Consider the following 14,490-nt stretch of genomic DNA (forward strand, 5'->3'; position numbering starts at 1 on the left):
TGGATGCACCGTTGACAATAAGGGAGTAGCAACCTTTTTTGTTGGTTTTAAATATTACCCAAAAATTGTAATTTTTTTATCTTACCCAATAAGGTGACATAAATGTAGAAAGTACGTGAATGCCCTTCTATTTTAAAGTTTGTTACTATTGTAAGATTTTTGGTAAATTGTGTTATCAATTTGACATCTTTACTTGCCTTTTTTTAACTAGCAAAAATACTCATGTGTTTACAAGGTTGGCATGATGGAACTATTCCATTTAAGGAGATTATAGAATAATTTGAAGAATGGATGACAAAACACAACTTTTACTCCAAGGGTCTTTGTGCCCTTTATACTTTTAGGAGCCATAACAAAAAAATTCAATAAAAAGTTATTTTTTCACTGTCAATCGTGTCTTCAAAACTATTTAATACTAGCTTACTGATCAATTCTTTAGGGCCGTGATTATCAAGTTCTTTGCGATTTAGATTATAAAGTTGTGTGATTATCACGGTCCTAATAAGTTTCCATATATATATATATATATATATATATATATATATACACACACACACACAACTTTATAATCTAAATCGCAAAGAGCTTGACCAATCATTTTATTCATGTGATGACTTAATTGGGTATATCCTTATAATTGCTTGACCAATCATTTTATTCATGTGATGACTTAACTGGGTGTATCCTTATAAGGCAAGGAAAGGTTTCGTCTTTACATGGGACAAGTGCCATATACATATTTTTCATTAAAAAACAAGAAAAAGAATCCAAAGCGATCTCCTTAACTTAATTTTTGATGTTGCTTGTTGAAGCAAACAGTATCTAAAGTTGTAATGCAATTATAGAATTCTATGAAGAATAAATCTGAAATATATTAATTATAGGAAATTAATGTATATAAACAAATGTCATGGACAAAGAGGAGGGTGCCAAAATAGAATTTACCTTGTGACATATATTTTACATCCATGACGATCTATCTCTTTGGAATTCCTGCATATGTATAAATAGAGGTGAGGATATAGATAAATGTTGAGGCTTTTTACAATAACAAAAAATGTGACAACTTTGCAAATGTACTTTAAAAATGATTAAATCTAGAAAGGTTTACCAACCTCTAGTTTACTTTTTATAATGGAGTTGATATCTTCCCCAACAACATAATACGAGTCAAAATCTATTTCTATCTCTTTTAGTTGTGGAGTAGCCAAATTTCCCATGGTGAAAGTTGTTATTGCTTGGCAATGTTTTATTATCAAAGTATCTAATAATGGAAATGAAAAATTCTCCTTCCCTAACCAAAAACCCTTAAGACCTCGAAGTGAATCAAGTTCTAAAGACTTTAGATGATGTAACACAATATCATTCACTTTTCCATAAGATTCTTCCTCTTCTTGTGCTTGCACTACAACATTCTCATCCTTAACAATTACCTCCTCTATATAGTCGCACCGACTTATATAAAGATCTTGGAGTTGCAATAGACTACTAACCATGGAACTAGTAAAGACATGCTCTAACATATTACATCCTTCAATTGAGACTCTTGTTAAATTTGGAAACTCAAAAATTGTCCATCGATTACTCTTCCATATATACCTCAAGTAAGTTAGCTCTGTCAGCTCCACTTGTATCAGGTTTGGAAGTTTGACAATAGTAGTTTGTGATTCATCAACACCACTACTATTTGTTTGTGCTTCAAATGCTTCAAATACCTCTACCAAAAAACACCAGCTTACATGAATGTTTTCTAACTTTTTCAATTGTAGAAACTCATTGGAGGTAAAAATCTTTTCAACATCTTGGTTATATGCCATATATGCTTCGATCAAATTATGAAAAGACCAAGGTATCCCTTCTGAAGTAGCAAGGAATGAGCCTATACTATCTAAACCTGGGAATAATGGGGTCTGCAAGTCCAATAAAGAAAACTTAATGCATATATATGTTAAACACAAACATTTGAAATTTCATTTGTTATAACATTAATAAATTTGAAGAGATCATATTTATAATGACGATGATACTTAACTCTAACTAAAAGAAATCCAATGTGTTACTATGTTTTATTCATGAAGTAAGTTAGATATATATTGTTTATTTTGGAGTGCCTTCTAACTTTCAAAATGGAAATTTTTTTGATTAATCAAGAAAAAACATAACTTAGACTATAACTAATATCAATGGTCATGATTTCTTAATTAGATGATGAAAAAAAATACATCTATATACCTGATGATGGGCGATGGTTTTGACATGAAAGTTAAGGCCACATTCAAGACTATGTTTTCCTAATTGTGTGTGTATATACTTGAGTTGGGGAGCTGTGGACCCTCCGGGTGCGAACACCATCATTTTTGGGCAATACTTTATCATAACCTTATCCAATGAAGGCCACTGGAACTCATCGATCCCCAAGAAGAAACCCATGAGTTCTGGTAGATCTTCAAGTGTAATTGACTTTAGATGGGGAAAAACCACAACCTTAAAAGATGATGTTGTTTTCTCTCCATCGTCATCTTGCACTATCACTTTCATTTTGTAGCAAAACCTTATCGTTAATTCTTCGAGATGCTTTAGGCTTTCAAGTGTAGAGAATTTGAATATATGTTCTAGAAGGTTACAATTCATGATCTCCAATATCTTTAGATTGGGGAGCATAATAACATTATTAACTCTTGGTATTGCTAGAGTACCATCATTTCCATCTTCATACCCACCGTTGCTGTTAGTATTGTTGTTCATTCCTTGAGTTTCAAATACCTCCTTCATCCCATCGCAATCGATTATATTCAACACTTGAAGCTTTTGCATTTGTCCTACCGCGTAACATGGAATCACACTTGACAATGCATTACAAGAGACTATAGTTATCTCTCTAGAGTATTGGCATAAGGTCCATGAAACACCGCCTACTTGAGAAAACTGCAAAACATGGAAAAATAATGATATATATATATATATATATATATATATATAGAGAGAGAGAGAGAGAGAGAGAGAAAAAGAGATTATGTTCAATGAGCAACCAATTTTAATAATTATAGAACCAAGGAATCATTTTTGGTTGTTATATATAAAATGATCAAAGCTAAAAAAATGTTGTAAATTTAAAGGTTGAACACTTATGCATCAAATCATAGCAAAAAAAAACTAACAATTTTTTTCTTATTTTCAGGATATATTTTTTTATCAAAAAAAATGAATATACCAAAGTCATAAAATCTTCTTTCCATAATTAGGTTTATTTTTTAATGAAAAAAAACTAAATATACCCTAAATCAAAATGTTTTATCCTCTCTAAATAGACATTTTTTTAGTTATTTTCATTATGATCTTGTTGGATTGAGACTATAAATCTGAAGAGTATATAATTCACACTTTAGTATTTACAATATAAATATGACTTACTATTTCACCACTTTAATCTTTCATAAATTAATTTCTTGAAGTTTACAAGTGAATTACTTGCTTTGACATCCAAGTTCAAATAAATATTTACATTTACATATGAATCGAAGTAGATTTAATTGTAATTTTATACTATTTTAATGTTTTAATTATTTATAAATTAGTTTTATAAATTTGATAAGTAATTTATTCATATCGGGAATCTAAACACTCTATAATTTATTTTTTAGTATTCAGAAATGGAATACAACTTACTTTTATTAATATCGTGAATATAAACTGTACAATTCACTTTCAACATTTAGAGAAAACCATTTTCGGTCGTGAGTCCCCTTGAGTGAGAGTAAAAGCTTTGATTAACAAAATTTGGCATGTTAGAGAAGGGCGTTAGAAGAAGGAGCAGGAAAGAAAGTAGTAGATCCGTCATCTACATCATATTGGCCAGCATCCTTAGGTATAGAGTCATGATCTTGATCTCTAGTTCCTTAGATCTCTTTTCTTGGAAGTAAATAGCCATTCTTGGTGCAAAATGGAGGCCAACTTGGATCTGGACTTATCATAAGGATATATTTCCAGATCTGGACCTCCTTAGGTTCCCAATGTTATAAAGTTGCTTCCTTTATGCATTTAAGTCACTTCCCATGCACAAAAACTTTTTAAGAAGCCTAGTTTTAGGGATATAGCCTTGGAGGACTTTGCATGCACATAAAGTTTGCAACTTTACATGATAACTGCATTAGGGAAACCTAGATCTGGTTGGGAACATAGATCCCATTGAAAAGGGTTGAGCATAAAAAGGACCGAAGGAACTCGTCGAGTCCTTTAGCCGACTCGACGAGTCGAGTAGGGTTTACTCGTTTTCGGCTTCAGGAGTTTTCGTTTGTAACGAGATTTTGGTTTCATGCGTTTTCGGTTGACATGAGTTTTCGGTCTCATAAGTTTTCGGAGGGACTCGGCGAGTTACACTAGTAACTCGACGAGTGGATGAAATACACAGAAAATTGGCGAGTCATTGGATGCAATCGACGAGTTGAGGTCAACATGGACTGTTGACCAAGGTTGACTTTGAGGGTATTTATAGGGTTGTGAAAAGTTAATCACATGTGGATTTTAGGTAGTTGAGGAGGACCAGTTCGTGGGATATATTTGATTCGGGTTTATCAATTCAGCATTCGAGAGGTGAGTCTTCTCACCATACCAATGGGTCTAAGGCACCAAGGCCGGTCCATTTTATGATGTTTGGGGATTGTTGATTTATTATATGTGTTATGTTAGTGTGACATCATCTAGAAGACCATGTGGGGGTTCCCATTGCATGTGATAAGACCACGTGGGGGTTCCAGTGGCAATAGGTGTAAGACCCTAGAGGGTATGCACTGGGGGGCTCACTAAACATTAGCTTAGAGTTTGTGGATTTGTTTCAGGTACATCTGAGCCCAAGGTCAAGGGCAAGGCTTGATGGCATGGCGTGCACTCTCTCCAGTATTTCGATAGGACACTCTGATGATTGAAATAATTTTATTATGGATTTTAATTTGAAAACAATTGTATTGAGATTTCATGGTTTATGCAACAGTGTTTTGACTATTTAAAAATAAAAATTTTCTTTTGAAAAAAAGAAATTGGGTTGTTACAAGTTGGTATCAGAGCCTTGGTTTAAGGGATTCGGGCACACTCTCGGGTGCGTCAGGACTCAAACTAAGGAAATGGTAAAAAAAATTCAAAAGAAAAGGTAAAAGTTAAACTCTTAAATAACAAAAAAGAGATGGGTGCAACGTGCGTGATCGACTGAGCCAAGTAAGTAGTTCCCCAAATATATGTTAGCCATGTTATACTGATATGTGAATTATGATGGTCGTATGGATCTTGCTACATGTATGCTTTCAAAGTTGTATACATTTAGGATTGCATGTAGCCCTAGAATGATGAATTTTGCCTTATTACTGTTCCTTGTCTGGATTATGATCTAGGGTAGAAGCTTATTTGAAAGTCTATGTGGTTCTATTTTGTGTATAACTTGCATGCATTGGGGAAACCTGTTATGATTGGTCTGATTGATGTGGGCAGAGCAAATCTTGGGATAGCTTGGAATTTGAGTTATGCGGTATCTTGTGGGACATGGATTATTTTGGGACGAATTAGAGTTATCAGGTAGAGCGTTGGGAAAGGTACAGGTAGGTGTGGAAGGTGGTATTGGGCCCTTATTACTGAAAGCACAGGACCTGTACCCGAACCAATATTAAACTTGGGAGCTATAGGGAGGACCGGTATAGAGAGATTCCCTCTATGGGTATCTTGATAGTTATGTTTTATGGCATCACAGAGTAGTATGGTGGTGACACGGTATGGAGTATGGGGATCAGGGCAGGGCCCGAACTTTCTCGTTCTAGGAGTTCAAGGCATGTGGGGCGCCGAAGTTTTTCGGGGTCAAGGACCCCATCGTTAGCCGATGCTGGGTGGCGGATAAAGAGAATGCCCAGTACACGAGTTCTTCTTCGGATACAACAAAGGTAGGTTTTGCTTCATGTATGCTGAGACACAGAGCCCGAGATTGGTGGGGCAAGGTTACTAGCCACGTGGGGGCAGCTAGTGTGGCTGAGATGACATGGGCCGAGTTTGTTCGACGATTTGAATTGGAGTTTGCACCAGCCATTGAGGTACAGAGGATGATGAGGGAGTACCAGGAACTATAGCAGACCACCGAGATTATGGCGGAGATCACCGTTGAGTTTTGGGAGCGAGCTTTGTTGATTCCATAGTATGCTACCGATGAGGACATGAAGTGGACGAGGCATCAGTCCATGCTGAGGGATGATATTCGAGAATTTGTAAGTTTCACAGGGTGCAAAACCCTATATGAGATGGTGGAGAAGGCTCATGAGAGGGAGATGGAGTTGGAATTCGGCACTAAGTGGAAGCATGAGCAGGCGCAAATAGCAGTGGGACAGGCTAAAAAGCCTAAGATCTCGGATTCATCTAGTAAAGGCCAACAGGGACGTGGCCGGTGTGCCAAGTATGGGAGATTTTAAGGTTGAGCCTGCCGGGGGTCGAGCCTGACATGTTACACGTGTGGCCAGTAGGGCCATGTGAGCAATGATCACCCTAAGAAGGGCTTGATTTGTTTCCACTGCAACCAGACGGGCCATAAAAAGGCCAACTGTCCGAAGTTGTAGGGAGGGGGAGGAGCACTGACAGCGCTTGCGCTTGCCTCGATGAGGAGTACTGATGGTCGCCCTGTTAAGGCGGAGGTTCCAGCAGTGAAGAGCCATGCATTTCAGTTGACAACCGAGGAGGCTCAGGAAGCGCCAGACGTTCTAGTGGGTATGTGTTTATTCTTCTTTACTCTAGATTTGTTGCATTGCTTATGAATATATGTATAATGCTTGTGTATGGGGACCTTTTTGGTCAACGGTGTGTCTGCTCATGTTTTTTTCGATTCGGGAGCTACCCGATCGTTTGTGTGTCTTGCGCTTAGCAAGAAGTTTCAGGACACGTCGGAAACTTTGGATTCCCCGCTAGAGGTGGAGATTGCGGACGACCGCACTGTGAGTGCTGCAAGGGTGTATCGGGACTATGTCCTGAATGTACTTGGAGAGAGGTTTCGTGTTGATCTAGTCCCGATACCGTTACGAGGGCTGAAGGTGATTGTCGGGATGGAATGGTTAGGGGCCAATAGTACCATGATCGATTGTAAGCTCAGTTGGTGAGGGTTCGGACCCTAAGTGGGGGAGAACTGGTTATACATGGTGAGAGTGCCTCGAAAAGGCCAACCCTTTGTTCAGCTGCGAGGGCTCGGGGATTCCTGGAGCAAGGATGCACGAGATTCCTGGCTTATATTTTGGATATGAGGATTGAGACCACGTCAGATGTGGGCAGTGTTCCTGTTGTACATGATTTCAGAGATGTTTTTCCCAAAGAGTTACCGGGAGTGCCTCCGGAGAGGCAAGCGGAGTTTCATAATGACTTGGTGCCAAGTGCCACTCTGATAGTGAAAGCACCGTACCGGCTAGCTTTAGGAGCTGCTAGACCGAGGGTTTATCTGTCCGAGTAGTTCCCCGTGGGGAGCTCCGATCTTGTTCGTGAAAAAGAAGGATGGATCGCACATGATGTACATTGATTATCAGGAGCTAAAAAAACTAACGGTGAAGAACCGTTATCCGTTACCGAGGATCGATGATTTGTTCGATCAGTTGCAGGGCACGTCTTGGTTTTCCAAGATTGATCTTCGGTCGGGATACCATCAGATGAGAATTCGGGATGAGGATATACCGAAGACAGCTTTCAGGAATCAGTATGGGCATTATGAGTTTGTGGTGATGCCATTTGGGCTCACCAATGCCCCAACAACATTCATGGATCTCATGAATATGGTGTGTAGACCGATGTTAGATCAGTCGGTGATTGTTTTTATTGATGATATCCTGGTCTATTCTAAGACCAAGGAGCAACATGGCATTAGAAGCATCTGAGAGAGGTGTTGGAGACACTGAGCATGGAGAGGCTATATGCCAAGTTCTCTACGTGTGATTTTGGGCTGTGAGAAGTACAATTTTTGGGGCACATCATCAACCAGGAGGGTATTTCAGTTGATCCAGCCAAGGTTGAGGCAATGATGCGATGGGAAGTGCTGAAGAATGCTTCCGAGATCTGTAGATTTTTGGGTTTAACGGGCTATTATTGGAGATTTATTCAGGATTTCTCCAATATTGTTGTGCCTTTGACTCGCTTGACCAAGAAGAATGTGACATTTCGGTGGGGGCACGGATCAGCAATTGGCTTTTGAGACCCTGAGATGGAGACTGTGCAAGACTCTGATTCTAGTACTACCTGAGGGGTTAGACGATTTGGTGGTGTACTGTGATGCATCGATTCCAGGGTTAGGTGCAGTACTGATGCAGAGGGGGAATGTGATAGCTTACTCCTCAAGGCAGTTTAAGCCTCATGAGGTGAACTACCCCACTCATGACCTGGAATCGGGAGCAATGGTGTTTGCCCTCAAGATTTGGAGGCAATAATTGTATGGAGTGAGGTGCACCATCTATACTGATCACAAGATTTTGAAGTATTTAATGAATCAGCAGAACCTCAACATGCGACATAGGAGGTGGTTGGACGTGCTGAAGGACTATGATTGTGAGATCCTATACCACCCAGGGAAAGGCCAATGTGGTGGCTGATGCTTTGAGCTGCAAGGCGATAGTTTCCCTAATTGGGAACGTGTGTTTGAGGATGCCAGTGATCTCTCCATTGTTGGATATGATCAAAGAGGCACTGGTCGAGGGTGTGAAGAAAGAAAATTGGAAGATTGAACGGATTCGGGGACATTATCCTTTGTTTGTTAAGGATATCTGAGGTCTTCTGACGCGGTGTCGCCGGGTATGGGTACCGGAGACTGGAGGAGTGAGGCAGAATATATTGGAAGAGGCACACAAGTCCAAGTTCTCTATGCATCAAGGGGCTACGAAAATGTATAGAGACTTGAGGTTGAGTTATTGGTGGTCCTGCATGAAGCGGGAGATTGCATGGTTTGTAGAGCGGTGCTTGACCTGCAAGAAGGTCAAGGCCGAGTATCAGCGACCTCATGGTAAGGTCCAACCGCTACCTATTCCCATGTGGAAGTGGGACGAGATCACTATGGACTTCATTACAAAGTTACCGAGGACGGCAAGGGGTGTGGATGCCATATGGGTGATTGTGGATAGATTGACGAAGAGTGGCCACTTTATCCCGATCTCCGAAAGTATATCTGTTGAGAAGTTGGCAGATATTTATGTGCGAGAGGTAGTGACTAGGTATAGGGTGCCAATGTCGGTGGTCTCTGATAGGGATATTCGGTTTACATCCAGGTTTTGGAAGAAGTTCCACGAGGAACTGGGCACTCAGTTGCATTTTAGCGCAGCGTATCATCCCTAGATGGATGGCCAGAGTGAGAGGAGGATCCAGACACTAGAGTTTTCATACAACAACAATTACCATGCCAGTATCGACCGACCTCCATTCAAGATGTTATATGGTAGGAGGTGCAGGACCCCTGTCTGTTGGGGTGAGGTTGGACACCGGGTCATGGGGAGCATCGAGGTAGTGCTCAAGACTTCTGGGTTGATTCAGCAGGTGCACGACCGGTTGTGGGTTGTGTAGAGCCGCCAGAAAAGTTATGCTCACCGGCAGCGATCGAATCTTGAGTTCCAGGTGGGGGACTCTGTGTTACTGAAAGTCTCACCATGGAAGGGGGTCATCAGGTTTTGAAAGACAGGCAAGATGGGGCTCCGATATATAGGACCGTTCAGGATTACGACCCGGGTGCGCAAGGTGGCCTATCCCTTGGATCTTTCGGATGAGCTTAGCTAAATTCACATTACCTTCCATGTGTCATGGCTTCAGAAGTGTGCCACTGACGAGGTTGCGGTCGTTTCACTGGACGACATTCAGGTCGATGAGAGCATGAACTACATCGAGAGGCCGATTGCCATCTTATATAGGAATACTAAGGTTCTTCGGAACAAGGAAGTAAAGTTGGTGAAAGTGCAATGGCAGCACCGTAGGGGCTCCGAGTGGACCTGGGAGCCGAAGGACGAGATGCGAGATCACTACCCGGATTTTTTGAATTAGCAGACTTCAAGGACGAAGTCTAGTTCATGTGGGGGATATTTGTAACACCTATTTCAGGTATTACTGGATTTATTTATTTAATTTTGGATTACGGTGAGTAGACTCAGTGAGTTTGGAGTTCAACTCGTCGAGTAGTGGCATTAAAGTCTGGACACAGAATCGGGACCTACTCGACGAGTCGGGAGGCAGACTGGTCGAGTAGGAGCTGTAAGGAGAAACCCTAACTTTCAAGGGTTTGCACCATATTTAAAGGACTTATACCTCATTTGTAGCCTCCCTCAGCACCTTACTACTCAGATAAAACTACAATTGGTTAGGAAAGCAATACATGATCTATATAGAAGTTGAGTGCTGCTAGCTAAGAAACTAATTAATAGCTGATAAAAAAATAATTTTTGATAAATCCAAGTATATCATTCACTATTATGTCACTACTCTAAGTGGCTATTTAAAAACTATTTTATAAAATAATTTTTTATTTACTCAAAATAACAATTTAAAAGAACTCCAAAAATAAATTAGTTATTAAGTATTTAAGTGTCAAAGGTAATCTATATAACAAACCTAATCTCATTAGAAATTTAGAAGGGTGATGTTACAGTGGACAATCAAGGCACAGTATATCCGACCATTCAACAGTAGAGGTTGACCCATTCTCATGGCCCAAGACTCAAGCTTCCAGCCCGTTACAGAGATTAATTGCATGCTGCTATTCCATGCAGACAATGAAACGGTTAACCGATTTCCATGCTAGGGAGTTCATGCTAGTAGTGTCAACTAGGCTACAATTTCCTATTTTTCCTAATTTCTAATGCACTTAATTTTTTCCTCTGATGTCAAGGGGGCAAACGGGAGAGGAAATTGCTGCTCCCGCCCCCGCCACCGGTCCCGCCCCGGATCCCCCGTTTACACAGCCCCGGTCCCGCCCCCGGCTACCTCTATCGCCCCCGATCCCGCCTCCGTTCCCCCGGTTTATAGGCTTAAAATTGGATTTTTTTTGCTAAAAAACTACTTTGTTTTAGGCAAAAAAATATTGTTTTTAATAACTTTAAAAGCTTAAAACTTAATCTTTTAGAAGCAAAAAAAATTAAAAATCCAACATTACGAATCCAATATTACAAAACGACAATTCCAACAATATTACAAAAAGACAATTCTAACAATCGTCAATTGATTCGATTCGTCGTTCACTGTTTGGGTCTTTGGAAGAGGAAGACGGAAGACCGAATAAAGCTTAAGGCAACGTTGATTTGTGAAGCATTAATATTAAAATTAGTTTCTCATAACTCATTTCTATTTTACATTAAATAAATATATATTTTATATAAATATAAACGAGGCTCCCGCGGGAGTACGGGATGTAAATACTTACTCCCTATCCCGGTCCCGAAAATAAACAGGGGTAAATTTCACCCCTGCTCCTGAAGTTTTCTAAAAGTTAGTCCCGTACGGTATCGGGGTCCCGTGGGGTTTTTGACATTCCTACTCTTCTTATTTAAATTCACGTACTGCAACTTAAGACCAAAAAGGATTATTAATGACGATATGATAAATAATAAATGGAATTTCATATATTTTTTTGTTAAACATCAAAATATTATATTTATTCAAACAAAATTAATCAAAATATCATATTTACTATTCATAAACTTCAAAATAACATATTTGTCATTTATATATATCTTTGTTAAACATCAAAATATCATATTATGAATTATAAGTATGATATTTTGAAGTTTAAGAATGGTAAATATAATATTTTAGTTTTTGTTTGAATAAATATAATATTTTGATGTTTAACAAAGGTATATATTAAATTCTCTTAATAATAAATATAAAGTGATTCTTATTCAAATGAATGACATTTTCTTATGCCCCTAGATCTTATATATTCTTGAGTTTCCAATCGGTCAAATACAAGCTCTAAAAGTCTAAATCTCTTGTATGTGATTTTGTGATTTTTTAGAATATTGCAATGAAAAATGATATTAAATAAGAATTTGAATATGGAAGTAAAAAACATACCTGAAATTGATCAATAGAAGCATTAGTTGTATTGGAATAATTGGAAGATATTTCATTGTTCCCACCTTTGACCCAACCACCACCAATACATCTGAGATTTGGAAGGAGTATAAGAAAGAGATAATCAAGACGAGGAAACAACGCCATGCTTGTGTGGGTAGATGTAGATGTGAATGCAATATTTTTTTCATCTTCATCATCTTTGTTTGAAACAACTTCTTCAATACCATCACAATAGTCTATCCGGACTCCCTTTAGGTTGGAAAGAAGTTTTGCCATAAGAGGTGAAAACAAGTACTTAATGCTTTCGCAACTTTTAATATGTATTGTTGTGAGCATCAAGAATGCAGATTCTGATTGTTGTTTTTGAAGATTTAAGAATTTATTCCAGTTGCACTTCCATACATGATTCATCGTCTTCATGTAACTTATTTCCAAATCCTCAAGGCAGGGAAGTAGTTGATGTTGATTATGGTGAGTTGTTATCAATTCTCTACTCGTAGTACTCTCTATCTCAAAAACCGCCTCCAGTTCTTCATTTGTTGACAATTCAAGCTTATGGAGGTTATGAAAAGAGTGTATGAGACCAGATGGGAACATAGTATAACAGATTTCCGATGTGTTTCCCTTGGATTTAATATAAGTCTGTACATGTACATATCCCATAAGTAAATGTAATTAGTAACTTTAGAAATGCGTTAGTTATTTTATAACAGTTCTACATATATTCATAATTGTATCTTATAATGTTGTATTTTAGAAAAAAAAAAAAAAAAAAACTATTTTAGGTAATTTATCAAAGAATATTTGGAGATGATGAAAATTATCAAAATTAAAGATAGTTGGATCCCCACTCTCAAATAAATGATTAAACATATGGATGCAACAAGCAAAATCTAGAGATTGAAAAATATAAAATTATTTAATTTGTAAAATCTTTTGAAACAAGACATGAACTTTAGTTACTGATGTAGTTAATAAAGATAATATTTAATTAAAGTTATGTTTTAGAATGCTCGTCATGACACTGCTATGGGGCGTCGTAGCTCCAAAGCTTGTACTTCTCGCCACGTTTTGATAAAATGCAGCATTAAGTCACATCTACTATAATAAATGAAGATAATTTTGTTACATATCAATTTCTAATGATTTTTTGACACTTGTCATTTTGTGATATTTTTTAAATAAAGAATATCCACATGTTAATTTATTGTTTTTTTTTTAATTTTTAAAATTAAAAACCCCACATAATACTTATACGTATATATGTAAACTATCAAATGTAATAACTATTATGTTAAATGGCAATTAATATGTATCTTATTTCAAAATTTCATTCCTTATTTCAAAATTTTATTTTATAAAATATTTATTATTTACATTTTAATATTTTATTTTTTTTAATCAACCCGTGTAATACACGGGTTTTACACTTAGTATGTATATAAAATCGAATAACAGTAGAATATATATATATATATATATATATATATATATATATATATATATATATATATATATATATATATATATATATATATATATATATATATATATATATACACACACACAAAATTGCCGCGTTAAGTTACGTTTTACAAACGCCGTGACTTGCCACAACAAAAAAACTTGAGGCTTGACGTTGCCATCAAGTCACGTCTTACGTTATTTAGAACATTGATTAAAGTATTATGGTCATTAAACAACAACTGGCTTTTTTATTTCATCCACATTATCAATTTTTTTTCCATGTAGATCAACAAATGTATAATTAAATAGAAGAATTGAATAAGGTGAAACGTTCGGTACTTATTCTAATGAATTAAAATTAACCATTATTGTATGTACCACGAAGTTCAATGGATATGTTGTAGAGGAATTTTATGGATGTTTGTTTAATTTTGCTTGATTTTTGGGAATATTTGGAAGCTCCAAGTTAACATTTATCTTTGCTTTTTCAGTTATATATATATATATATATATATATATATATATATATATATATATATATATATATATATATATATATATATATATATATATATATATATATTGTAGCACCTAGTTCCTGGTACGTAAAATTTATCTTGTGTTTTTCATTCTTAGCCTTGGACTCGGCGAGTTGTAGGTCCGACTCGCTAAGTAGAGACGGGACCCGGAGCATGTTTAAGTTGGCGACTCAGCGAGTCCATATTCCAGATTCGGCGAGTCCCCGCTGTCTGATGAAACCCTAATTCCAAGGGTTTGCCCCCTATTTAAGCTAGCTTGTGCGGCCCAAGCTCGCCCCCTTTCACCCTCAGAGCGCCCTACATCAAACCATAACTCGTTTCTTGTGAGATTGAAGTGTTTAGAGTGATTCCTTGAAGTTTTTGGGAGAAGAAGGAGAGTGGATCAAGAAGAGGAGAAGGAGACCATATATCTTGGTGTTATTTCAGAGTTCTTTGA

The 14,490-nt window shown here is 37.5% G+C and overlaps 1 protein-coding gene across 1 annotated transcript; it reads right to left on the minus strand.

Moving 5' to 3' along the window:
• Window positions 1-672: 672 nt before the first annotated feature.
• Window positions 673-12,645, minus strand: LOC111903915 (uncharacterized). Its single transcript, XM_023899684.3, has 4 exons — window positions 12,046-12,645; window positions 2,233-2,925; window positions 1,116-1,910; window positions 673-993 (listed from the first exon to the last, which is right to left on the minus strand). Exons 1-4 carry the CDS (start codon window positions 12,643-12,645, stop codon window positions 961-963), a joined length of 2,121 nt encoding a protein of 706 aa, XP_023755452.2. The 3' UTR covers window positions 673-960.
• Between the last annotated feature and the right edge of the window lie 1,845 nt (window positions 12,646-14,490).

This window comes from Lactuca sativa, chromosome 2, assembly GCF_002870075.4.
Source record: "Lactuca sativa cultivar Salinas chromosome 2, Lsat_Salinas_v11, whole genome shotgun sequence".
Classification (NCBI taxonomy): domain Eukaryota; kingdom Viridiplantae; phylum Streptophyta; class Magnoliopsida; order Asterales; family Asteraceae; genus Lactuca; species Lactuca sativa.